The 26,701-nt window shown below is 38.9% G+C and overlaps 1 protein-coding gene across 1 annotated transcript; it reads left to right on the top strand.

The window, feature by feature from the left end:
* The first annotated feature begins 5,850 nt into the window (after nt 1-5,850).
* LURAP1L (leucine rich adaptor protein 1 like) lies at nt 5,851-25,332 on the top strand. The gene is made up of 2 exons (XM_062513300.1): nt 5,851-6,048; nt 24,958-25,332. The coding sequence occupies exons 1-2, from the start codon at nt 5,851-5,853 to the stop codon at nt 25,330-25,332; spliced, it is 573 nt and encodes a 190-aa protein (XP_062369284.1).
* Nucleotides 25,333-26,701: the final 1,369 nt, after the last annotated feature.

Genomic DNA, 26,701 nt, shown 5'->3' with positions numbered 1-26,701 from the left:
ATTGCTTCCTAGAAGCGTCTGACAAAGAATACTGGCACTGTGAGTTAACTGGTTGAAAGCAGGAAAGGCAGGACTCCTGTCTACCACACCCTATGTTGTCATGTACTTGGAACTCTCTTAATGCTCCTGCAGCCTTTGAAGACAAGTCAAAGGTCCCTTTTCTGGAGCCCAAACTCCACAGGCAGTTTATTATGAGAAGTACATTACCACAAAATGAGAAATAACTCCCACAAAACTGGCTGTCCTCCAGGAAATTATTTTCCTTTAAAATCCTTAAATATTTACAGTGTGACTTGACATAACTGCAGGTGAAATATCAACCAAATTTTTGCTGCACTATTGGAATCTGCCTGACAGATTAAGGAAATAGAAAACTTCTATAGGCCTAAGGCACCCGATGTCTGCCTTTCTTCTTCCAGCACTAGTTTTATAAAGGTGAGACAGAAATGACAGTATCTGAGCAGTCATCTCAATATGGTGGAGCATTTTACATTGGCCAAAAGTTGAGATGTCTAATTGTCCAATGAGTCAACAGAAAACGTTGAGTAGTCTCTGGACTGGGTTAGTATTTCCCACATCACTGAGACAAATTCATCTTGGATGAATTCTAGCTGAGAGAGGGCCTGATTATAGGTGCCTGGCTTTGCATCTGGATTTGGGAAAATTCCAAAATTTCAGAATCCCATTACAACATTTTTAGTCCTCTAAGATATCCTAAGGACTGTATTCAATATAAATGAAAAATAAATGTATTATCAAGAGATACATTACTATCAAAATCAATTATATAAATTATTTGACCTGCTCTGCCTCATCCCTTAAATATAACATTGCTGTAAATAAATTTACATTTGTTTTGTTGTTTTTTTGTTTTTTGTTTCCATTTTGAAGTCTAGCACTCCTCAATAAACATTATCTTTTATGGAAAGAAAAAAAAAAAGGAATAAACTGAAAAGCCTCTAAGCCCCTTCCTTCTCAAGCTGTCCAATGTTCTGTTCCACAACTTTTGTCCTCTGATTTCCCATGTGATCAGCTTAAGCAATCATTTAAGAGCTAAATCTTATGAAGAACGGCCATTAAAGTAAAAGACCTCACCTTACAGGTTTCAAAATAGTTGCCTGATTAGACTACGTATCTGAAGCTCATAAAATCAAGCTGACAGCATGATCTTTGGAAATACAGAAGTGTTGAATGATGGCACTATAGGGTTTTTAAACAGCATTTTCACTTTCCTGGACAAAGACAGTACCGTGTTTCAGACCTCATGTGTTGAAGACATCAAAAAAGGCCCCAAAATAACAGTGCAACCATTTCAGTTTACTTTCAAAATGTTTAACACAACATCCACTCTATAATTTCTTATGCAAAATCACAGTTTGACCTAAGGCAAGTCTAAGGGTGTGCTTAGTAGAATAACATGAAGAAGATTTCATTCCTTTGGTCTTAAAACCCATGGGAGATGCAGATGATATCACATGACAGTCAATACAGAGCCTATCTAACAAGAGGCTATGCAGTATTGTCACTTATACAAGCATTCACATTTTGTTGGACTGAAATACCAAGACTTTCAGCTACAAAAATAATTGAATGGTTGATAGGAGCATTTAATAAGGCATTAAATTAATGAATATCTCTATCTGAATTAAAAAAAAAAGAAAGAAACAAGCTAGCAAACACTGATCTAAATTACCTTACTTAGCAATTCAAAGTAAGATATTCAAAAAGCTCTAAATCTCATCCAAACAATGGGTGGAGAGCACAGGGCTGAAGAATACAGAGTAATGCAGGAGGTCTACAGATTCAACACTATCACCAGTATTCAGAACTACCTATTCACCAGTAGAGGGAGTAAATTTATGCGACCAAAGCTCAGCTGAAGTCCAAACTGAGTGGTACTTTGAAGGACAATGAAAGTCCTTCTTTTTTAAATATGTTAACTTCAAAAGAACAACCAGAGATAATATTGGTCTAGTACTTGATTAGGTCAGTCACTTCAAAACCAGGACGCAGTCAAAGCAGAGGCATTTATTGCCTTTTTGCCTCTAACATCAGTGAGTCCTAAACCCTCTTTTGGAAGGCTGTGATTAAGGCAATGATAAACTCCCAGCTAGCTCTGAGCTTAAGACTTGCTGCTCCAGCTGGATGAACATAAATTAATGTGGCCCACTGCCACCTACCCCTGTAGTGTACTGAAAAATCTGACTAATGTCACTGCAGAAACTCTCCCCATTATTTCTTCAACAGTGTTTGGAGTCTGAAGAGGTCCCAGTCAACCAGAAGTACAGCAAATGTTCTCCCAGTTTTCCAGAAGTGTAGGAAAGGAAGACTCTAGTAACTAGAGGCTTGTAAGTCTCACTTCAGTGACTGGCAAAATTATGGATAAATTTATTCTGAGAGTTAGTGAAAAATACCTGAGACACAATATAGTTGTTTGTCATAACCAGCACTGGTTCATGAGGGATAAGTCCTACTTTACTGAATTAATTTCCTTTTATGACAAAGTCACCCATTATAGTTGTAGCAGTTGTCCAAGGAAAGGCAGTAATGTGGGTTCTTCGATTTAACAAAGCTTTTGATACTGTCTTTTACAGCGTTCTTCTGGATGAAATGTCCAGCACACAGATACTTAAGTTCATTATACGGTTGGGTGGGGCAATTGTCTGACTCAAAGAATTACAGTAAATGGGGTCATATCAGGCTGACAGCCAATTACCAGTGGGGTTCCCCAGGGCTCAATTTTAGGGCAGTACTCTTTGGTGTTTTTATAAATTATCTGGATGTGGGAATTAAATGTATATTAAGGAAGTTTGCCAGTCATGCTAAAATAGGCAGAACTGTTAACTCCCTCAAGGGTAGAGAGAATTTACAGAAAGGTGTGGATAAACTAGAAAGATGGCAATCACCAACTGCATGAAATTTAACAAGAGCAAGTTCCAGTTCTCAGCCTGGGACAAAGTAATTCTGGTTAAATATAATTGGATGAGAGACTGAAGAGAACCACCAAAGAAAGACATCTGAGGGTTTAGTTAGATGGCAAGTTGTGTATGAGTCAGCCCTGGTGGTCAAAAGACACAATGTGTCCTAGGGTCCAGTGCACTGGGGTAGCCTAGGTACAAGGCTATCAAAAATATTAGAGTGTGTCCACAGGAGGGTGACCAAGGTGGTGAAAGATCTTGAGGATAAGGAATTCAAGAGCAGCTGAGATCACTTTGTTCACCTTGGAAAAGGGAAGGTTGAGGGCTGTCCTTATCAGAGACCGTAACGTCCTCACAATGGGCAGTGGAGGAGGATACTCTTTTACCCTGGTGACAAGTAACAGGATGTGAGGAAATGGGATGAAGATTCATCAAGGGAAATCCATACTGGACATGAGGAAGGTGTTCTTTATCAAGAGTGGATGGTCACTGGAACAGGTTTCCCAGGGAACTGGTCATAGCACCAAGCCTGTCAGAGTCCAAGGAGTGTCTGGATCACACTCCTAATCATATGGTTGAGATTTAGGTAGTCCTGTAAGGAGCAGGGCATTGAATTAAATGATCCTTATGGACCTCTTACAAGCTAGGACACTTTATGATTCTAAAATGAAGATAGAGGACCTGTCCCATGAGACAAAAATGGAATTTACATACTGTTTACTGGTCTTGTTTATTTAAAGAAAAACCTGTTTCCTTGAAACACTTATTAGTTTAGCAAATCTGGTACTCTTGAAGATTTAACAAGGTGACTGCAACATACATGTATCTTTTAATCTTTGTAATTCAAAAGCATACCCATTGACTTGCTAACTGCTATACTAATGCAAGGCCAGTGGGAGGTACGAATCAGGCCATCAGATGGTAAAGCATGAATCCAACTACATTATGTAGCTTACTTTCTGAATGTTGCTTATCCAGAATAACAGAAAGGACTTATTTTTGTTACTTTTATATTATTTAGAGTAGGATTTGGGGACATTTTTTATCAGTGAAAAAACTTTTTTCAATCTAGCATAAATTCTTTGTATTATTTCTCTTCCATTTTCATTTTTAAAAGCTTGATAATACAGGTAATTTGAAATATTGAAAGAAAAATAATACTTCAGAATTTTTCTTAGGTTTCTTCAAGCAGAAGGTCTGAACACAGTTGAAACATGACCTTTTTTATAGGATTCTGCTTGTAGGACAAAGGAGTTCTACAGTTCAATGTTGTAACAACAGTCATGTAAACTTAACACCTTTACTTAACAAGGTGTTCATAGCTCACAGAGTGTGATGCCTACTAACTCACAGAATGGCATAAATCAATATTAACATGAGATTATACAGAAGCTAGTCTGTAAATATCAATATATTAAAATAGAACTCCAGGAAATATTTTGGGGTGGTGACAGTAAGAAAGAAGATTCTTATTTGGTGTGAACAGCTGGTTTTGGTTTTCTTTTCTGAGAAGAATATTAATGGAGTTTTTGTCATATGAACTAAACATATATGACAAATATGAGAGAAATAAATGTTTGGGGTTTTTTTCCATGTGTCTTTCACTCAGCATTTCCAGATGGTTACAGTGACAAAATAAGGGTCCTGGTCTAAATTCAATGCATCTTTAAGATATCAGATAGATCTGCAGATTTTTAACTTTACTGTACTAAACCCTTGCAAAGGTAATCATAATGAATCTTAGATTTTAAAGTACTGATGAAATTATTTCACCAAGAAGTATCCAGTTTGCTGTAAAAACATTTTGTTTTCCCAAGCTCACCATACTACATTTTGTGATTCTAGCTGTTAATAGAGGATCTGACACCTAGAGTTGCTGGCCTCACTTTCCACAACCCCCTTGACATAAGTCAGCTGTAGCTCCGCAGATGCAGCTATTCCTACTTCAGTACACCTAAATGTTTTTCAGTGCCACGGGACAAGGAGCATCGTGGTACAAGGATCAACAGGACACATCAAGCACTGCTATCTGCACAGCCAACATGTGTCTTGCTACCAGTTGGAGCAACGGACTCAGCTTGCAAGCTTTGCTTCTCAAAGAGGAGGAGGACAAAAAGTTATAGAAATAATAAAAGGGGGGTTGGGAGGAATGCACTTGCCTGCAATAAAACTTGCTTGATGAGTGGGATGACTACCATTCACAGCGTACCTATGCTCCTCTCCCTGTTAGAAGGAGTGACTCTTCTCATTTTTTTCCGTTTCTTTTCTTTTTCTATTCATTTTCCTAGTCTTTCCTTTCCTTTCCTTTCCTTTCCTTTCCTTTCCTTTCCTTTCCTTTCCTTTCCTTTCCTTTCCTTTCCTTTCCTTTCCTTTCCTTTCCTTTCCTTTCCTTTCCTTTCCTTTCCTTTCCCTTTCCTCCTCTTTTTTACTTTTCCCCTTTCTTTCCCCCTTTCCTCTACTTCGTCTCTCCCCGCCGCAGTCCCCGCAGAACACGGCGCTCCCCAGCCGCAGTCCCCGCCGTGCGGGGGCGCCCCGCGGCCGTGCCGCGCCCGGCGCACGGGGAGCGCGGTGGGAGGGCCGGGCCGCGCCTCTTCCACTTGCCCGCGGCTTTAAAGTTGCAGCGGGCCGGAGCGCATGATGACTCGGGTCGGGCTGTGCCGGCCGCAGCTGCCGGGGCGCGTTGCGGTCTCGTACGGGAAGCGGGGCCGTTTTGCCCCATCGCTCCCGCCCGGCCGCTCTTGCCTTTCCCCCGCGGCCGGGGAGGGGGCGGGAGGGGCTGGTGCGCCCGGGAGATGCCCGTGCCCGCCGCGGGTGCCCTTCGCGGCGCATCCGCCGGCGCTGCCGCGGTTCTTGGCGCTTCCGCGCTCCGGCAGCGGCCGGGCGGGCGCGGGTAGTGCCGCCGTTACCGCCTCGGGCCCCTGCAGGGCGAGGCATGGAGCCCGGCGCGCCCCCTGACCTCCGCGACGTCGAGCAGAAGCTGGGGCGCAGAGTGCCCGAGAGCCTGGCGCGGCCCCTGCGCGGGGAGGAGCTCCCGGCCCGCCCCGCCGCCGCGGCCCCAGGCCCCCGCCGCCGCCGCGCTGCCGCCCTGGCCCGTCTGGAGACGAAACTTCAGCTCCTGAGGCAGGAGATGGTAAGTAGCCGGGCGCCCGCCGTAGCCGTTCCGCACCGCCGCCTCCCGCTCGGCAGCACCGGCGGTAATCCCGGGACGGGGCCCCCGCTGCCTGCGCTCTGCCGGCCGGCCCGCCGCGGCAAGGAGGTGCTGCCTGCCCCGGGAGCAGCGGCCGCCGCAGTCCAGCCCCCGGCGGGCCGGGCGGCAGCGAGGGCTTTGCTGCCGGCCGGGAGAGCAAGAGGCCTTTCGTCGGTGCGGCGTAGAGCAAGGGAGTTGTCGGCTCTTTTCCTCGCAGCGGGGCAGTTCGCCAGGGAGTCGTAGTTGGCTTCTATTCCTGTCCGCTCGTTAGAAGTACTGGAAGCTGGAGCACCAATAAACGAAATAATGCGCTACTTTCCCGTTGTTGAAACTGCGTTTTCTGTATTGCACCTGTTTCCTGCTCACGGCTAACACCCAAAGACACACAGGATATTTTCGGGCTGGAAATTTAGCCTGGAATTCAGGCACTTGTTTGCTGACTTCAGTCTTCAGAGACGTAATTATTTCCAAAGAGGCTGGAGATAATGCAGGGTAATTCTTGAAAAAAACAACTATTTATACATTGGTTGAATGATACATTTTCTTTTGCCAGTGATATGTGATGGGGCTATGTTGTATGTAGTTCAGATCCTCTGACTTGTTTACTATCTTAGTGCAGGTGCTTGTCCTATTTTGTATGTCACCATCTCAATAAATCTATTTTGCCACAATGCCATAAAACTGGTTTAAATTTTCTAAGAGAAATCAAAAGCAAACTGTTTGCAAGCAAGTAACCAGGTGTTAGTGAGCACTCAAGCAGATATGATCTTGACAATGCAGCGCACCCCAGATGTACAGGCATAGATAACCTTCCATTCTTATTACTGTATTAGTGTGATGTGAGGTCCCAAAAGACACTTTTGAGTAGCAGTTCTTTCCACAGCTCCCGCCACTAAGATTATTTGAAAATTGTATGAAATTTGATCAGGTTGCAATGGGGATTTTTCTGGCAAAGTGTTGCAATAACTTTATGCAACAATTTTGGAACGCAGCCATTTACAGCAAATGGTATCATTCTGTGTGAACAAGTGCAATGCCATACCAGAAGTCCCTTCCTACATGTAGGTACACAAGTGTGTGGGTTTGCAAGGGTTATTCAAAGAATAAGTGTACTGGGCAAAAAGGGGAAGAGAATGGGTATTTTGAGTATTAATAGCCAACATGGTAACATTAATCTTGAGGTGTAACTTAAAAGTTTAAGCTGTTGTGGTATAACTTAAGCTGTTGTGTGGCTTCAATATTATTTTAGAGATCTCCACAAATCAAAATACCAGTATGTTCTGTGGAGATCTTTTAGCCACCTTTCAGTACCTAGACCAGGCCAAACGAGAAAGCTGGAGAGAAGGACTTTTGACAACAGTATGGAGTGACAGAATGAGGGGAAACAGCTTTAAAATGGAAGAGAGTAGGTTCAGAGATGTTGGGAAGGAGTTGTTTACTCAGAGGGCAATGGGACACTGGAACAGGTTGCCCAGAGATACTGTGAGTGCCTTTGTGCTTGTCATTTGGAAGGTATCCCTGCCCATGTCACGGAGGTTGGGACTAGATGATCTTTAATGTCCCTTCCAACCACAGTTACTCTGTGCTTTTATGGTTTTAGGGTAACAATCACTGGGAATTTCAGTTTCGATAGTGAGTAACACACTGCCTGCTTATCTCATGCTTATTTTTTTAATTTTAAGCTTGTGTAATGGTAGTGTGATGACCTGCAGGTAGCTTAAAATGTATGGGATGTCAGACTGCAAAGGAAGCAAATAAGGTGGCCAGAGTTTTTGGCATGATTCTTCCATGTCAAGACAGCTAGGTCTATTAAGGGAGGGTGGACCTGAGTGAATTGCCTGTATCACCTTTTCCTTTCAAGTTGCTCTCTTCACCTACTTGACACATGCAAATGTCATGTCACAATTTTTTTTTGCCTCTTCTTCATCCTGCCGTCCAGTTTTCCTCTTTTCTCTCCTTGCCCTAAGCACAAACATGTTTTAGTCCCAAAAGCCTTGACCTCTCCTGTTCTTTGTCACTTCAGTGACTGACTTTTCTGAACTGATTTCTCATGCTGAGTAAGAGAAGATCAGTTACAATGCTCTTTCCATTTGACTTCTGGTCTGTATATGCCCATTAAACCACCACTACAATGACTAATTGTGAAGTATTGGTATCGTGTCTCTACCTTTTTCATGCTGTCAGCTGTCTTCTGTAAGCCAGAGTGTGAATTCCTGGAACTTTACTGGATTTTTTTCTCTTAATCTCTAGCATCTTCAGAATTTTTCTCAACCTTAAGGGTCTGTTCAGCTTCTTAATCTGTCACTTGCCCCTTTGCAGTTTTCTTAGCACTCATATTTAAGAACAATATCAGGTAAAAATTGTGGTTCCTTTCTAGGTTTCTTTCCTCTTTTTTTGGTGCATATAATTTGTAAAATGGAGCCAAAACCTGTACTTTGTTATTTCACACCTCTTTCTAATGCATTATTCTTTGGCTTTGCTACAAGATATAGGAGGTCTAGAAAAGTAGTCTGTAGCTGCTGCAGTAGTAAATATGCAAAAAAATGAAAAAGACTAGAAGTTCAGAAAACCAAGTGTCATCCATTAAGCTTTTGTTTTCTAGTTGTACTGTGATGGCAGCTTCTACAGCCCACTCACTGAATTTTGGATAGAACTATCTCTGCTTTTTTTGCTTGCTTGTTCCGGACTTGAGACAAACTCTTTGTAAACATATAAAATCGAGGTTATTCAGGTCCTTCTTTTCTAGTTGTGTATATATATATATATAAAAGACAATATTTGATTTGGAAATTCTCAGTTTGACTCTGAGGTACAGGACCTGACAAATAGGTGGGGTGTATGTGGCAACTATCCATCTGCTGAGTGAAGGACTTGAGGCTTTCCCTTGCTTCTTCAGATTCTTTTGCTGTTCAGAATGGTTCTTCCTTACCTCAAGCCTGATTTTGCTAATGGTCACTGGAATCACCCACCGAGCACGCAGAGTATCATTCTTGAAATATGGACTTGCTTATTCTCCTTGCTTTATTTTCCCTTTTCTTATTCTCCACTTTCACATGAAGGCCCTGATGGAGACCACGTTGGATCCTGAAAACCTTTGAGTTACAAGGCTACAAATTCGAGGAGAAGGAGGATGCAATTGCCAGCATGAGTCAAAATACTGTGCTCTGCTCGAACTTGAGTGGAGTGAATACCTCCCACTGTCTGATCCTTGAATCAGTGTGAAATTTGTCAGTGTTATTGTTAAGATCTTTCTTCCCATGGCCTTTCAGTTGGAACATTCTGTTGGGGGGTTGAACATAAATGTTTAGAGCCACAGCCATACTCCATTCAACACATGCACCTTCACTGCAGTAAATAATTTATCTGTGAGGCTCATTCTGCAGCCTGAAATAATACTGCTTCTAAAGCCCCATTTCTCCTTCACAAGTTCTGGAGTTACTCAAAAGGAGATTTTCTTTAGCCCTCAAAGAAAGAGATTGGTTGGGTTTCTTTTTCCCTTTAATTCAAAAGTTTCCAAAATCAACTCTTTAATACCTCTTTGCAAGCTACAAATTTAAACACAGTATATCTTGCATTACACACAATAATAAAAATATTTTACATAAAAATATTTAAGACAGAAAAGATAAACTGTCTTGGGAGTGTGGAGTGGATGGCAGTGCTAGGACTTGTAATGAGATTCCTTCCAGTGAACACTATTGAGAATGAAATTTTGTTGGTGAGTCTGAACATCCAACTGGATATACTGAGTGCAGCGGTTTTTTGAGTGGAGGATAAAGTAATTGAAACAGTCCTATTTTCAAAGAGCTGGGCATGCCAGATTTAGGCTAAAGCCATTTGAGATAGAGGCATATTCCTATGCTAACTCATTAGCTGACTTCTCCTTTGTTCCCCTAGTTCAGTATTGGTACAACTATTTTATGAAGGCAATTAACATTGATCTGTTGCAAAGTGAAATTGGAATTAAGGCAAATGTGATCATTATGAAGGCAGTTCTTTGTTGTGTTTTTGATGGTTTGGTTTGTCTTGTTTCCTTTATGCTTTTTAAATTTGCTTTGGGTTTGTTTTTTTTTAACCATCCCTAGCACATCACTGAAGGTTCGTGTTGGAGGGCAGAGCTGTTGTAACCCTATTCTACCAGCTCTCTATTTGCTTAGATTTATTAGATCTACAGTTGCGGGAGATCTGCATTTATTAGTTTCTTTGAAGGACAGATTTTAAAAAGTGTACAACTATGACTTGAAATATCTCTTTAACACATGCTGTAGATGTAGGCTGCTATATTCACTGTTTTGTGTGGTAACACCAGTTTTTCTTAACTGAAGCCAAGATCTGGCTTCAGTGTACTTAGTCAGCAATGCAAACTGTATATCAGATGCTGGTTTTAGATCAGATTAATTGTAATTTTTGCTTAAAAACTTGACTGAAGATAAAATCTTAAATATAAACTTACTAGTGGCTAAGCCTCAAACCTGCACAGGCAAGTTTGATTAACCTGTTTCTTAGTGAGCCATTATTCAATGAATCCCTGAAGTGAGGCTCTTAGACATACAGCAAAGGCATACAAAAATAGAAGTTAACCTGTTTCCCCAAGTCCTCCTGAAGCTCACTGAAAAAGGAGTTAATCCTGTACCTTGCTAGTGAGTTCTCCCCATACCTTCCAATTTGCATGATGTAGTAGAGGAGTTTGTAATTTTTGCATATAATGCAGATTGGGCAGTGATCATAACAGTGAGTCATGTTAAAATGGAGTTGTAGGTTGATCCTTAGGGAAAATAATCAAATCCAATAAGGAAAAATTGCAACTTAATTATAGTGCCAGAATTTTGCCAAGTTTTCCATCTTTTCAGATCATCTTTGGAAGGATGAGGTGACCAAGGTTATTTAAATTAATGCATATTTAAACATATATTTTGACTGACAAATCTCACTCAGTGCCTGGCAGAAGAATTTGAATTCTGGAACATCTTGATGTTTTACTCGGTCAGAGTTTACGTCTTACTCAGCCGTAGCAGCTGCTGAAGGGTTTAAGTCCCCAGGAAGTACGGATGAATACGTGCTTACATTATTAGCTGCTGCATGGCGAAGTGTGTGTGAAGCATTGCTGGTACCTTAGTAAGCAGCGTCACTGTGAGGTCCTTTAGTGCACGTGCACCTGTGTGGTGTGAATCATCACAGCAGTGTCAGGGATGCTACTGTCAAGACTTCCAGTTAGACTGCCCATCTACCATGAGACTCTTGACAGCGTTTATTTCAGAGAATATGTCTTATAATTTCATGATTCCTTCCTGATTGCTTTTTCCAAGAGTAGAAGGATCACTGAAGTTGATTTTTGAAGTCTGATTCCTGACAATTTGTAATGAAACAACATGAATAGTAAACCACATTTGCACAGAGTTGTACAGTTTATGATAACTTTTAGCAAATAGATTATAACCTTTCTGATGAAATCAGCATAACAGTGTGGCTTTCATAGAATAGCGTGGGGTGGAAGGGCTATTCCATAAGGAATAGCTTAGGAAGACCATCTAGTTTCAAAGGAAAGGGAGTCTGGGTAACACTGTTGAGCACCCTGTCTTACCTTGAAAACCTCAGCCATCTAACTGGGGAGGTTGTTCTCATGACTGATCGCCTTCACTGAATAAAACTGAGCTTGTATTAAGATGAAATCTCTCCTAGTCCTCTTTGTATCAGCCCAAGTTACTGGAATGCTGTGATGAGAGACCTCTATTCCCAAGACTTCTCTAAGGAGAAAAGACCTACCTCCTTAAGCCTTTCCTCCTGTCAGATTTTCCAGCCCTTTGATCAACATAATTTTGTGTGAATACTTCCTTTTATGTGGTTACTTATGACAACAACAATCTAAAGTTACCTTTTTCATATGAGTGGGAAAAACTTGAAATGCACAGTATCAAATATATATATATTAAGCAGAAGTGATGGCAAATAAATGCATTTCTACTCTTCAGTAGTTTCTTTTTCCTAACAGTAAATAGTAAAAGACAAGAAATGCATTTTTAATTCACGTTTTCAATTTTACTAGATTATTTGTCTGTTATTTACCCTCAAGGTCAAAACCTAATAAACTTTCCACAGTGAACGTGTTTATTTTCCATGTGTTTCATTTCTGGCCAAGTCCTGAGGCTGGTTACTGAATCTGAAGCATATGAAGACAAAGTTACAGGAGTAAAATGACATAGGATCTGAGCTGTTGAAAAGCAATTGGAATTCAGTTAAATTGAGTGCAATTTATCTGATGGATTTAACTTTAATTTATAAACATGGCAGTTATACTTACTATATGTAAGCAGTTCCAAAAGATGGTTCTCAGTTTACTGTTTGTAAAGATGAAGAACTCGGATAATCTTGTAATAAAAGGGAAACTTTTTTTGTTGTGAAAACAGACTCAGAGCTTTTGTTATTTAGCTTTACTCCCATAAATGTGGCTTCTAATTATAAGCTTTTTCCCATGGTGGAAGTGTTCATGGTAAGCAACGAAAAGTGGCCCTAATGTGGAGGGTGACCAAAATGACTCTCTAAAACACACCCAGAAGGTCCGTAACACATCTTGTATTACATCTTTGTAAGATCTAAACAACATATTTCAAGCTTCCAAGCTTTTTCAAATCCAGAAGGATATTGGGACAATCATTTATTTCACAGATCACTTGTTCTGTGTTTCAGTGCTGAGCCCCTCTGTTGCCTGCCTCAGGTGAGTGTGTGGAATAAAATGTGTCTGAGGATCCCCCTCTTTGTAGCAGATCTCAAGGAGGTTTCTCTTCTTCTGTAGAAGATAAGGAAAGACGCTGGAGAGTATATACATGTCAGCTATATACATATATAAGGTCAGCTACTCTGCTTTGTCAGCATATGCAAACTCGCTAGAGCTCCCATAAACAGAGAAGATCATACTGGCACACCAAGGCAACCCTGGCCTCAGCAATCCTATCCTTGTCTTTCCCCACCAACATAGCCTTTCTTAACACAGTTTGTCAAGAGAATGGTATGGCACACTTCTTAATTAACTGTAAACAGAAACTTGCTAAACTGCCAGAGAAGTTACCCGAATGTTTCATTTGCCATGCTATGCAATAAACTCTTAGTGCTGTATGGCCCTGCTGGGTGCAGTGCCAGATGAAATGAAAACATTTAGTGATATTAAAGCAATGGTAAATTGCTATTTAACTATTGGGGGTTTCAGATTCTGTAAACGCTTTACTGGCTTAATTTGTGATTTTGTTTGCTGCTCTTAGATATCAGCTGCATTCATTACTCAAATGCTTCCAGAAGAAGAGATACTTTACTGAATTCTGGTTTGGCTATGGAACCTGTCTCTCTTTAGCTACAGAAGGAAACATTTCCAAGACCTGTAATGCAGTGAGTGTTTCCAAGCTCACACATTTTTACCCCAAGGTAGAAATAAAAATAAGAGCAGCTTGGTTGCTTTGCATTTTTCTTTTTGTCTTCCTACAGAATTTCCATTGGTTTAAAGAAGTGTTGTATTTGAGACAGTTGCACTGCTTTTGTTAAATCAGACACCTGCTTATGAGATACAACAAACATTGTACATGATTTTTTTAATATTCAGTTTAAAATACTTTTTAATTTAAAAAACTTCAGACTCAGACCTTGATCTTTTCAATAATTATGAGACTAGAACAAAATGGTCCTGACATCAAGGAGGAAACTGAGCAATTCTGTGGAAGGAGGAATAGGATCTGTAGTATTTAGCCATCTGCTTAGAGAACTAGTGAAAATTGTGTACACACCCTGCCTTTACTCAGCCCTGGTAAGGCCATGTCTAGAGTGCTGTTTGGGGATCTGTTTTGGGTTTTCCAGTTTATGGCAGATGAAGAGCCGCTCTAGCAGAGGGCTATAAACATGAGTAGGGGTCTGGAGCATCATCTCTCGTATGAGGAAGGGTTGAAGAAACTGGGCCAGTTTAGCCTGGATTAAAGACAGCTGAATGGGGTTCTTGCCAATGTGTATAAATATCTTAGGAGTGGCTGTCAAGGAGATGGGACCAGACTCTCTTTAGTGGGGCCCAGTGACAGGACAAGGGACAACAAGCACAAACTGAAATACAGGAGGAAATATAAGGAAGAACTTTTTTACTTTGAGGGTGACTGGAACATGGTGCCCAGAGAGGTTGTGGAGTCTACCTTTCCTGAAATTTTAAAAACCTGCCTGGACTTAATCCTCTCCAACTTGCCATAGGTGTGATGTGGGATTAGATGATCTTCAGACGTCACTTCCAACCCCAACTCTTCTGTGATTTTCTGATTCTGAGTATCTAGTGTTCTTCCTGGAGTGAGATTAATATGTACCTTTATAAGAGTGCCTGGAGAAGGCCTGTTCCAGCCACACTGAAATAGCCTTTCGAGTTTGGCAGGTAATACAGACCATTTTCTTTGTTAGACAAAGGCAAACAGTGCATGTTTAGAGCAAAGTGCTTAATAATAAAGCAGTGGCAGTGGTTTATGTCGGTTTTGGTGTTGAAGAATCTTTTTTATGGGCAGAAAGGTTTTCTGACTAATGGAATTTAAATGGATTTACACAAAAATGTGACAATTTGGAGAAGTCATTGAGAGAGTCATTGTAAACTTTATGCTATTTTTCTAGTCTTCTTCAAACTATACAGCTATGAGAGTTACAAATATGAAGCCAGAATAACTTTCACAGGACTTTTCGTGCTGTCACTTCAACTACATTTTGCCTTCACAGGGCTATTTCAACCACTGTGAATGTTAATGGTTTGTCCACGTGTCCTGGCAGAATTGTGCAGTGCATGGAAATATTTTTATTTCAAGTGGTTTTGTGTGGCAGGGTTCTGGTGTTAAGGGTTTGTAGGAGAGAATTGTAAATCCTGCTACAGCAGAGAGAGGAGGGAGCCTCTTAGCAAGAGAAGAGCAGTACTACTAGCATACCAAAGCAATAGTGATGTTCTTCAAATGCCTGTGGAATTTACATCCTCCTTTGTTAGCACCTGCCACTGGTTGCTGTGACTGAGGCAGGAGAGTGAGGGCATGGTTGCTGTTCACGCCATAGCCAGATGAGGTAGCCATCTGTGATGATAACTTCGTAAAGCTACTTAAGCATTCACCAGTGCGGAGCATCAGTCCACCCATTTCAGGCAAGAAAGAGAATGCAACCAAAGCAATGCTATGATCTTTAATCTTCTGTGATTTCTCTCCTTCATTTTTACTAACTCCTGCTCTGGTGAAGTTTAATAACAAATTTACTTCAGAAGAACTGTTACAAGCCCTTTTCAAGTACAACCAAACTACTCCAAATCTGCTGTGTTCTCCTTGACTAGTTCTCTCTTTTCCCAGGTTATCTTTGATTATTCAGAAAGGCCATATTTGTCATTTCCTAGCCGTGTTTTGCATGTCTTGAACCTCATTTTTCCTCCCCAACTAGCTTAGTAGCTAGTACTTCCTCAGTAGCAGAAAGGAATGGGAGATGTAAGCAGTGACCTTCATTCCTTCTAAAGCTACTCATACATCTGATAATTGCATTGATAATTACAATTGATATTCTTTGCTGAAGTAGAATCACACTACAATGCCCCAGTGCTCTTCTATGTAGAAATCTTCACTAAGAACAGGTTTAAGTGTAAAAAGAGCAATGTGACATGAGTTAGAGTGGTGTAGGAGAAGCTGAGGACTGCAATATATGGTGTGGATAATAGTTATTGATCAGAGAAGGGATCAAATAAAGTGGAAAGATAATGTTACCTAGAGTGCCTGGTTTTTCCTTGAAGTTTATATTTCATGACTGATTACTTTTATTTCCTTCTCACATCCTTGCCTGGAAGCACAGGATGTGTCTTTGTTTAATCGTTAATTCACAGTGATAATCATACCTTATGACCTCCAGACTGAATTGCTATGGTGTGTTCTGTGGGAATCAAAGGGGTCTATGGGTTTTTGAGCCTAAAGGACTCAAATTTGCAGCTGGTGTAGTTCTCAACAGCTTGCTTGGGTTGTTGTTCTGGCCAATTTCAGTATTTCAGCTTGCTAGAAATGGTTGTAGCCTGCTGTTTGCTCCTAGATTTTTAATGTATAGATGCCAGATGCAGGTTGGCTGCTAGCTGTTTGGTACCTTCCTAGTGGATAAGAAAGAACTAAATTATTTAATTTTTCATAGATACCTGGAAGTTTGAAAGGGTGTTTTTGTTAAAAAAGACTCAGAATAGGCAGCTTGATGTTATCTGAAAGACCTCAAATTTGCTAGTACTTTCAGAGAGATTTAAAGACTGTGTAGGCACCATATTTTAGGAGACCAGTGAGGAAATTTGGGTGAAGTTTTGTATTAAAAAGAAAAATTTAAGCTGAATTTGAAAGAAATGGAACTTCAAAATAGGTCACAAAGTAAACATGAAGAATAAACCAAAAACCCTTATTTTTTAAGATACTGACTAATTTTTATTTAAAAATTTACCATGGTAACATAATGCTCATAAATGTTTTAATAGGGGAAGCATCCCAGTGATCAGCAAATCAGTTTCTAGGACTGCTAAAGCATTTTTAGGAGCACCTGTGATGATTTATAATACCAAAGCTGTCTTGAAGTTCTTTCTTATTCTTATCCAGATAAACCTTCAGTAAATAGTACTTTTGTAGTACTTTTTTCTATTAAAGGTTGCCTTTACTAGAGATTTGATTGTTAGATTAAAAATATTATTTCAAAAGGATATACCCCATCCCCAGGAACACAGAATTGTTTCAAACAGAATTCTGATTTGAATTCTGGGGAGATTCAGACAAATATTTAATTTTTTAAATTGTATGTGTCTCTCCAGTGGTCTTGTGAAAGCAGACTGGAATTTCAAGAGATTTCTGATTTCTCCCAAGTATTAATGTTACTGTGTCTCAGTTGTGATATTTAATTAAATAAGTTGGGTGTTCTGACAAGGTTTTGTTAGGGTTTTTTTTTTTCTTTTTAAAGTTTTAAAATATTTTCAAACTTTGCTGTTATCTCAATTAAGGTATCTTCATAAATATCTTTATACAATATTTTCAAAATTTGGATATACCTGTAAGAAAACCCCATTATCTTCTTTTATTGTAGTTATACGTTTCCAAGTATACTTCCACAATACTTGTATTAAAAATAATTCGTTTTGAAGGGATGAACAGGTATATGGAGTGGCTATTATATTTTTTCATTTTTTTGCATAGTGTTTCTTAAGCTGTGTTTTGTTCAAGACAAACATAAATAAGGCAGAGAGTGAAATCCCACCAAAAAAAATAGATATGTTTTTTAGCCCCAGTGCTGTCTCATGTTGGTCAGAAGACACATGCAGCCTTGCATTGTGGCTGGTGTCCAGAACACTTTATAATGATGCCCTGATTACCCATCTGCTGTAACACTTTCTGACACCCACAGCCAAATGTTGCAGCTTCATATTGACCTGAATGCTTGCAGTGGATTTATCTTGTCTGTCAACAAATGTGGGTCCATATTATGGATTGTTCTGGACATGTGCACCTTTGTCATAGTAGATACATTTCTAAGGTCAGATGATGGTTTTTTGACAATATTGGAAGCATTCAGTAAAACCTTCAGCAGCATTAGAAGTTCTTCCTTTTTGCAAATATCTACATTTTGTCACTGCTTCCTTTCATGTTAATTCAACTAAACTTTAAAAGAGTCAGGATTTTCCTTTCGTATTTTTCATTCTTCTGAGATTGGATGTTTCTCTGCTTGATTTCTGTGATGCTTTCATTTAGTTAGCTCATTTAACATTTGTTTTACTTGGACAGGAGGTGAGGAAATAAGAACCTAGCTAATTAACTTTTTTTTTTCCTTCTACTTGCTCTCAGTTGTACTTCATGTTTCTTTTTGGCAATCATCATCATATCTACTTAGGACATGCTTAAATAGTTTCTTCTATTTCACAAAAAAATAGAGATGGCCAAAAAAATAAAACAAACAAATAAAAATGTACTTCTTCCCCCCCGAGAATTTTTTATTACATTTAAGTATACAAGATACCTCAAATGGTATAATTTTATAAGAAAAAATGTACTCTACTGATCAAATGATTCATCCTAATCATTGATGTTTTATTATCAAAGGTATTAAGGCACTTGGCAGGCTGCCCACACATACTCTCCAGACAAGGACCATGCATATTTCAAGGCAGTGAAAAAAGGCCTTGAGATTCACCTTTTTTTCCCTTTTTTTTTCAGATATAATATGGCTAAATAATTGCACAGTTTGGTGGTATATATTTTCCCATCGAGTATAAGGGAAACAATTAGTATGCATAGAACTAAAATAATAAAATAGGGTGTTATAAGGGAAATGTAAATGGCCAATACTGTAATTTCCTGTATCAGATGATAACCATATTAGCATAATATTTTGCTTGTATATTTGCAAGAAATATCCTTGGAACCTGCTCATTGAATTATTACTCTCATTGCTTACTGAACTAACATACTCTCTCATGAAGCTGCTCTGCTTCCTAATTATTCTGGTGTATTCTACATTATTCTGGTGGTGGCTCAGACCTGACCTGCCCACTTCCTTGCTTTAGCTAATGGGTTGGTAAGTGCTCCTTACAGTAAAATCCTTTTGTGGCTGATGTGGAATCACAAGGTCTCACTTTCTCTTTCCTAGTTAAAAGTCACTGCTCTCAAAGCTGTGTTATGTGACTGCCAAATTTTACAGGTAGACATGCAGAAATATTTATTGCAAGAACTTGGTGAAGGATTACAGTGGAAATGCAGGAATCTGAAGCAGGACAATGATCAGGCTAGAGCCTCTGTTTAAAGTAAGAAAGGGTGCAGACAGAAACTGAAAACCCAGTGACTACTCACTTTATGAGCAGCTGTGAGTTCAGCGATTGTAATGAATGCTACCTAAAAAATCTGATATGAGAGTTTCAACAATTTTGGAGTCTTCAAGAGTTGCAAAAGTATAAGCAATCTATTGCAAAAGAAGTCAAAAATTAAGTGATCAAAAATTCCAGTCTGCCACAGTATTTCTATTGTGACTCATTATGAAAGTATAGCTGAGAAAGGTCAGTGTAACTTTCTCCCTTTGCAGAAAGAAAGTAGATTAGCAAACCATAACTACACAGCAACAATGGATCCCATAAATCTAGTTACATCACATATGTAGCTTTTGTATTTGCTCCATCATTGTCTGAAGCTCACCACAATCCTAAAAATCAGGAGAAAATATATGGGAAAATGGTACAGCAATAAATTATAACACAAGACCATGCTGAAGGAAACCAGTTGCAGAAAAGGCTGTTGACCTACATTTATCGCTGCTGATCTACCTTTATCACTGTTGACTGAAATTTAATTTAGCTAAATCACTGTGAGGTAAATCACAGAGACACAAGGCATAATGATGAACATTGCAGCACCTACCTCAACTCTGTCAGTCTCATTCTCTGCCGGGCTTTGGTCCACACCTCCATTGCTTTGAGAGAGCTCATACAGAGTTTCAGTCAGGTAGGTTGGGTTAGCTTGAATTATTTTGGCATCTGAATTTACCACAGTTAGTTTGCTTTGCTGTGGAGTGCATGTGGCACATTCCCACAAGCAATTACTGTTTCATTGATGCATAGAAGATGCCTTCCAGTTAATGACAGTAAACTTACTCTCTGTCGTATAGAACTCCCTGCATTTTTAACAGGAGATGCTGAAGATTCAAATACAGGAGAAGCTGAAATTCAGAGGTCAGCCTAGACATTATAATTTTTTCTTGATCCTGAAATACTGTTGCCTAAAGCAGCATAATTATATGAAGAAACCACTGCAAACACCTTGAATCAGCGGGACAATTTAGAAGCAGGCAAGAAGTTTACAGTCATACACGTTTTAGTTTAAGTACAATGTAGGTCTGCACAGCCTATTAATCATCCTGTTGGTTAAAGGAGAAGACTTTATCTCTTATTTGTGGTTTTATTTTATTGTAGACTTGATAAATGGGGCGGGAGGGAAAGAGCATCTCTTTTACTCACTGGTGTTGAGAAGCTGTTATAGTATCACTTTGAGCTTGCTCACCTTCAGATGGCATACTTCACACTTTGAGGTGTTGGCTTAATAAACAAATCGTATGTGTCACCAGACTTATCCCTGTTGTAAAAATTTTAGCTTGGTGACTCCAATTAAATAACACTTGAATTCACACATTCTGAATTTTGGATTTTGAATAAGTTGCTTACAGTATTTTAGCTTGTAATGGTCGCTCAGAATTAGTTGATGAGGTTTTACTGACCAGAGTTTTAATCTTATATATCTTCTTACTACATTTTTATCTTCATAAGACTTGAGTAATTAAAACCACTGTTTTATTTTCCTCACCTTCATATTTTGCCTTATAAATTAATTTCCTTAGTTACTTTAGAAGTTATTCAATGTTTGTAACAGTAAAACAACAGGAGGAAGTGGAATAAAGTTAGCTTTTTTGAAAAAGAGAAATCTCAGAATGCAAAAAAAAAATTATTTGGACATGGATCATTAGAGGTTTTGTTTTTTATTATATCTTGTATTAATTGATGGAATTTACTATTTTATGAAAAGCTGTGGTAATCTGAGGTAATCTGCAAGATTTCCCAGGCCTGAACTTCTGAGGGACTTTCCCAGGAATACTGTACTTTGCTACTTTTTCCATACACTTCCACTTACCATGGGATTTGTGTCCAGACTCAAGATATTTTAGAACACAGATTCCAGAGCAACCAACCCGAGATGCATCTTGATATTCTGTGCAGAGCAGAGCATGTGATCTGACTGACATGAATAGGTCCCTGAATCCATTAAGTTATAAGATTTTGTCTATTGCAAGGACATAACTCACTGTGCTCTGGCTAAAAGACTTATCCTGAAAAAATAACTTATTATTTAGGTTCACTCACTTCTTTTCCTTCTACTAGTAGATTCCTTACAGAACAGGACATAAAAGTGTTGAGAAAAAAATGAAACTGAAATTATTTAAATTATTTAGGCATATCTTCAAACCACATTTTATGGTTGCCATTAATATATCTGCAGAGTTCCTGAAGTTAGAAGAAGCAGCATGTGAATCCAGGAATTTAAAAGAATGTAATCTACAGGAAGAAACTAGAGTTTCAAACAGCTTTTGCAGATTAGAATGGTATATTTAACATTTTAGCTTTGCCTATTCTGAAGGGGAAGGTAACCCACTGTGTTTGGAACTAACTGGAAGCTATGTCTGCAGAACATGCAGCAGCAAAACGTGAGGCCATTTTACCCAAATTGTGATTACATGTGTGACTGCTAAGTGATCAGGCTAGGGACAGCTAATGTGCTACTTTGAGTGACTGACCAGAAGTGATAATTTCCTTGTTTAGCAGTCCTGGTCACTAAGAGTTTTATTCTAAAAGCACTAACCTAGTCAAGTTGTTTCTCAAAAACACTGAATTCTATATAAAAATAGCATAAATATTTGTGTGTCTCTCTGAATATATATAGACACAAAAGTCCTTATGTTTGTACATATAGCAGTTCTCTTGAATAAATTATGACAGTGTTGTCCATATTATTATGGAAGACCAAAAGAGGAAGAAATACTTGGTTAGAACAACAAGTATGAGAGGGAGGCACAGACAGGTGCATTTAGTCCATCTTTTTGTTTCAGATTAAGGCTCTGGTTCTCTCTGAATGCTGATCTGTGCACTTATGCTACCAGAACGTGTTACTTGAGAGATGCTGTCACTTCAATTTCAATATTTTCTTTGGCTGTGACTAGCTCTTAATGTTAAACATTTAGTATCCTTCCTGTGATAAGCACTATTGCAAATACACAGAGCAAAACTAAGTAAAAATGTATAAAAGTTAACTTGTAACAGGAAATTAGTTTTTACTCTCTTGTTGTTTTCTTTATACACCATACGTTTTTGCTGAGGACTGATCTGTAATAACATACACTTTCCCTATGGTGATGCTGTGCTCTAGCTTCAACTCTAAGGACAGCTACAAAAACTGTTCTGAAACTCCTGTATAAGCTATGATACACTGTTTAGGTTATTCCTGAAATGTACCTGTTACTGTGCTCCATAACAAATGGAGCTGTGAAGCATGGTGAGATTTTATTGTGTTAACTCTTGTTAGCAGAATCGTCTTGGACTGACTTGTTTACTCCAAAAACACTTCAACTTGTATACTCCAACAACTTCCAAGATAAATGGGTTGCAGCTACATAAGTGAGTAAAAGCTTGTGTGATTGTGTCTGTGCTAAAGCACTTAAGGGGCAAAAAATGTCATTTTGACATTTTTGTGTTACCGAGCAGATGATGAAGTAAACCATATTAAAGAAAGATGACTCGTTAATATTTGCTTTGGGAAAAGCGCATTCTTGATATGGGAGGCTTGGAATGACATGGTAGCTAGGAGGAAGACAACTCTGGTATTCAGGAATGCAAAGAATTGCTTGCAGTAAAGTTGTTCCACAAAAATTCTGAAGCTGTTGCTGTTTTTAGGGAAAAAAAATTATTGCCTGTGAACTGAATCTGAAATACATGAGATGTCTACTTTATCTAAAAGGGACTGTTTCACTTGAGTCATGTTGGTGCTAGTTCTGTGAAACATTTCCTTAATCAGCCTTTTGGGAAACTTGTCTCCGAGCATGTTTATATTCAAGTTGCTGAAGTCTGTATTGCATTTGAGAAGTTGGGTAATTTACTGCTTTCATGATAGCCTGGTTGCTGAGCAAATGGTGTATAGTGATTTATTGGTTAGAGTAGAGGAATTGGCTTGAGCAGTAGAACTACAAAATGGTCAATCTGTTTTCATAACCTCACTTCTGAAACAATGATAGATGGGCAGTATTGTTAAAACTGTGAATGGTAGGCAGAACTGTTTCGCACAGTACCAGGTTAGCTGTGTTAAATGTTCTGATACTGGACTGAGAATAATTCAGAAGTCATTCTGAAGTCCCCAGGGGACTGGGGAAGGAAGCTGGGAGTACATATGACAGTTACACAGGTAGACTGGCAAAGCCTGAAATAGCTTTGCATTGGGTTGACCAGTTACCCTGACCAGTAACTAAGCACCCACCAGCTGTTCATTCATTCATTCCCATCTCTTTCACTGGGACTGGGGAAAAGAACTAGAAGAACAAAAGTGATAAAAACTTAGATTGTAATAAAAGCAGTTTATAAAATGAAGGAAATAAATGAACAAGTGATGCAAAATGAGTGACACACCATCTCCCACCAGTAGCCCAAACCAACCCCAAGCAACAGCTGTATAGGGAAGATCAAATACACAGGTTTTATTGCTGGGCACAACATTGTATGGCAAGAAATATCTGTTTGATGATTTATAGTCAACTGTCCCATATCTGTCCAGTCCAAACATCTTTCTCAGTTCCAGTCTACTTGCTGAGAGTGCAGAATGAAAAAAAGAAAAGGCCTTGATTGCACTCACTGCTCAGCAAGAGCTGAAACACTGAAATGCTACCAACATGGTTTGGTCACAGGTATTGAGAAAAAAACATACTGGCTGCTAGGAAGAGTTCTCAGCTGGATCCACTCAATCTTCTGCAGTATCTAAGAGAATAAAAATACATTAAAATAATTTTTGAGCAACTGTTTCAGGTCAGTGAAATTCAGGATACTGAGAAGATGGCATTTGAGTATGGAAAGGATCATGTTCAGATTATACTCTTTGCAAAACAAGATACAGGCTTGCTTCCTGAGAATACTGATTCTGTTCCAGTCCATTGTGTATGAACAATACAGGTGCTATTTTTCTGTACAACAACTGTGGACTTGGAGAATTATATAAAATATCTATTGTCTGATGCGATAGATCTTGCTTGTTTTTTCTTTATTTTTCTTTATTTTGAGTGAAGGCTTCCAAATTTTCCATATGGCACATAAAACAGGGTCACAGACTTTTTTTCCTAGTACCTATGACGTTTCAGTTGAAGAGAAAGAAGCAATGAATATAAACCTTAGGTCTCATCTTTATTTGTCAGCTGAAGTGTCTTAAAAAGTGGCTTATGTAGTTTGCCTGTTACAAAAAACATTAAGGTGGTTAACTCAAATATATCTATGAAATGCAACCCTTCAATATTCCACTGTGCATTACTATTAATGCTTCTGTGTGTTTGCATCAATCACCACAACTAAGTGAGAAAATAGGAGTTCATTCTTAATGTCTACTTTCTGTTTAGTTAGCTGTGGCAAATGCTTACACCGTGTCTATAATACGTGGTTAATTCTGAATTTCATCAGCTTCATGTAACATGGGTTTAAATAACCAAAAGCTACAATTTTAACAAGTTAAATATTTCAGCTCTCAGACATTTATGTAGCAGATTTTCATGTCTACTCAGGAGTAGTCTAAGTTAAATATATCCACAAGCTTTTTTCCAAATTATGCTCACTGAAAATTTTAGGTCGCCCAAGTAGCCATAGTAAAGATAACTTGGGTGAATGCCTAGATGTCTGTAGCTGTAAGTAGTTTAGAGTAATGGTGAATAGAAATGGCTTTGTGTCTTGCTTCTCTGATTAGTGAAAGGCTGTCCCTGGGAGTTGTCATAGCAGCTGTGTTTCTCATCTAAACGTCATTGTACTAGTGTGCGTACATGTGTTGTCACTGACTAGCAGTCCTGTTAATACAGTGCTTAGGGAGGCTGACCAGGTTCCCACCTGACTTCACTGAAAGTATAGCTATGCTTTCAGGGTTTTTTATTTGTTTGCTTGTGTGCTTTTTTACTAGTTACTGAAATAGATTCGTCCTAGGAAATATCCTGGAGAGCTGGAAATTTTTTGTGTGTTTTCTTTTAACCCATTCAAGACTGCTGTTTGGCTTGATTATGAAAAGAGTAATTTTTTAAATCACTTTTGCCTTGTAGGTTAATCTCCGAGCCACTGATGTGAAGCTTATGCGCCAGCTCCTCCTCATCAATGAAAGTATTGAATCAATCAAGTGGATGATTGAAGAGAAAGCCATTGCCAGCAGAGGCAGCAGTTTGAGTGGAAGCCTGTGCAGCTTGCTAGAAAGTCAAGAAACATCCCTCCATGGCAGCTGTAACAGTTTACAGGACTGTAGTGATGGACTGGATGGAATATCAGTGGGGAGTTATTTGGACACCTTAGCGGATGATGTCCCTGGTCACCAAACTCCTTCAGATATGGACAAGTTCAGTGATTCTTCTGTCACAGAGGACTCACAGTCTTCACATAAGCATCCCAAAATTGATTCTGATGAGTACTACTGTTTTGGTTAGTAAGAACACGTTTAAGTTGGACACAAATGCACTTGTACTTATCCTTTTTCCTTGCTGCTATTTTTATTTAATGTGCAAAATCCCCAAAGTTCTCTTGGAAGGAGAATACTATATGATACTTCTATTGCATAACTTTTCTGTTGCTTCTGATGCATTTTCTCCTTGATGGGTTGGACTTTTCTCCTCCTCCTCACATTTTCTTAATTTATTATCACTTTTATTTTTTGTTTTAATTTTTTACAATGCTTTATTTACAAGTCTGTAAAAGTGGTGAAGGAAAAGCTTTATCTTTAAAATGAAACATCAGGGAATGAGAGTAATAATTTTGTATTTGTTGTCAATAAAATATCTTCTGATAAATATATGTTGTCATAAATTTTCTTAACTACCAGGTCTGGCCTTTGCAAAGATGCTGTTCTTATTGAGCCTTAAATCTGATCTTGAAAATACTTCTACAAAATAGCTTTCTTTTTCTAAGCAATGAAATTTGATTCTGTTAAGGTGTCTTCATTGGAAATATAAAGTATTCTAAACTTTTCTGTGTGGGGTTTTTTTTTTTATTTTTCAATGTTCTCTTGTGTAATTTTGATGTGATATTCCGATTCTAAATTGTTGGGGTTTTTTATATGGCAGTGTTGCCCTGCTGTCTTTTTCTTTCCTGTTTTGCAGGTAAGAGTTTCCCTTAACTTTTTTGTGCCTGCTGATGCAGTTGAGAGATGCAGCTAATGTTATATTGGAAGTAGCTGAGAAGTAAAATAACTGTTGTATGTAGTCTTTGGATTTGAGGCTGCCCTGGTCATTGCAGATTAGGAGGTAGATTTTTCTTTTAAGTGCTTCAGAATCATAGGAAACCCCCCCAAGATTTTATTTTTCTACAGTAAGAAAGAAACTAGAATAAAAGAACTAAAATTGAACTAGACACTCTAACAGTTGGTGAGTGTATATTTCCAGCATACAGACAGTGAAAGAGGTGTTGGTACTTACACATCATTTAAAAGTATTCTGTTTCACCAAGTTTACAGTATTCCTATTACCAGTGAAGGCATAAAATACCCTCATTAAAGTAATTTTTACTAAATATAAGGCAAGCTCCCATCTAAAAGCTATTTCACACATTCTGAAAGAATACAAGTACATGCAGCATTTGATATATGTGGGTTTGGTTCATTCTGAGATTGTCCAATAAGGTGATGCTCCTACGAGCCATGTTTCCAGGGATCCATCTTATCCAGTCTTGAGCAACATCAAGTGTGAAGAAAAGGGAAAAATAAATCATGAAATTGAAAGTGGTAATTGGTGCTTTGTGACCAATTCCATCACTTCTCTGTACAGAAGATGTCTGTGTCTCTCAGAATTAAAAAACAAGATG

This window comes from Cinclus cinclus, chromosome Z (assembly GCF_963662255.1).
Source record: "Cinclus cinclus chromosome Z, bCinCin1.1, whole genome shotgun sequence".
NCBI classification, from domain to species: Eukaryota; Metazoa; Chordata; class Aves; order Passeriformes; family Cinclidae; genus Cinclus; species Cinclus cinclus.
The sequence above is the reverse complement of the archived record's forward strand: the minus strand, read 5'-3'. Positions and strand labels throughout refer to the sequence as shown.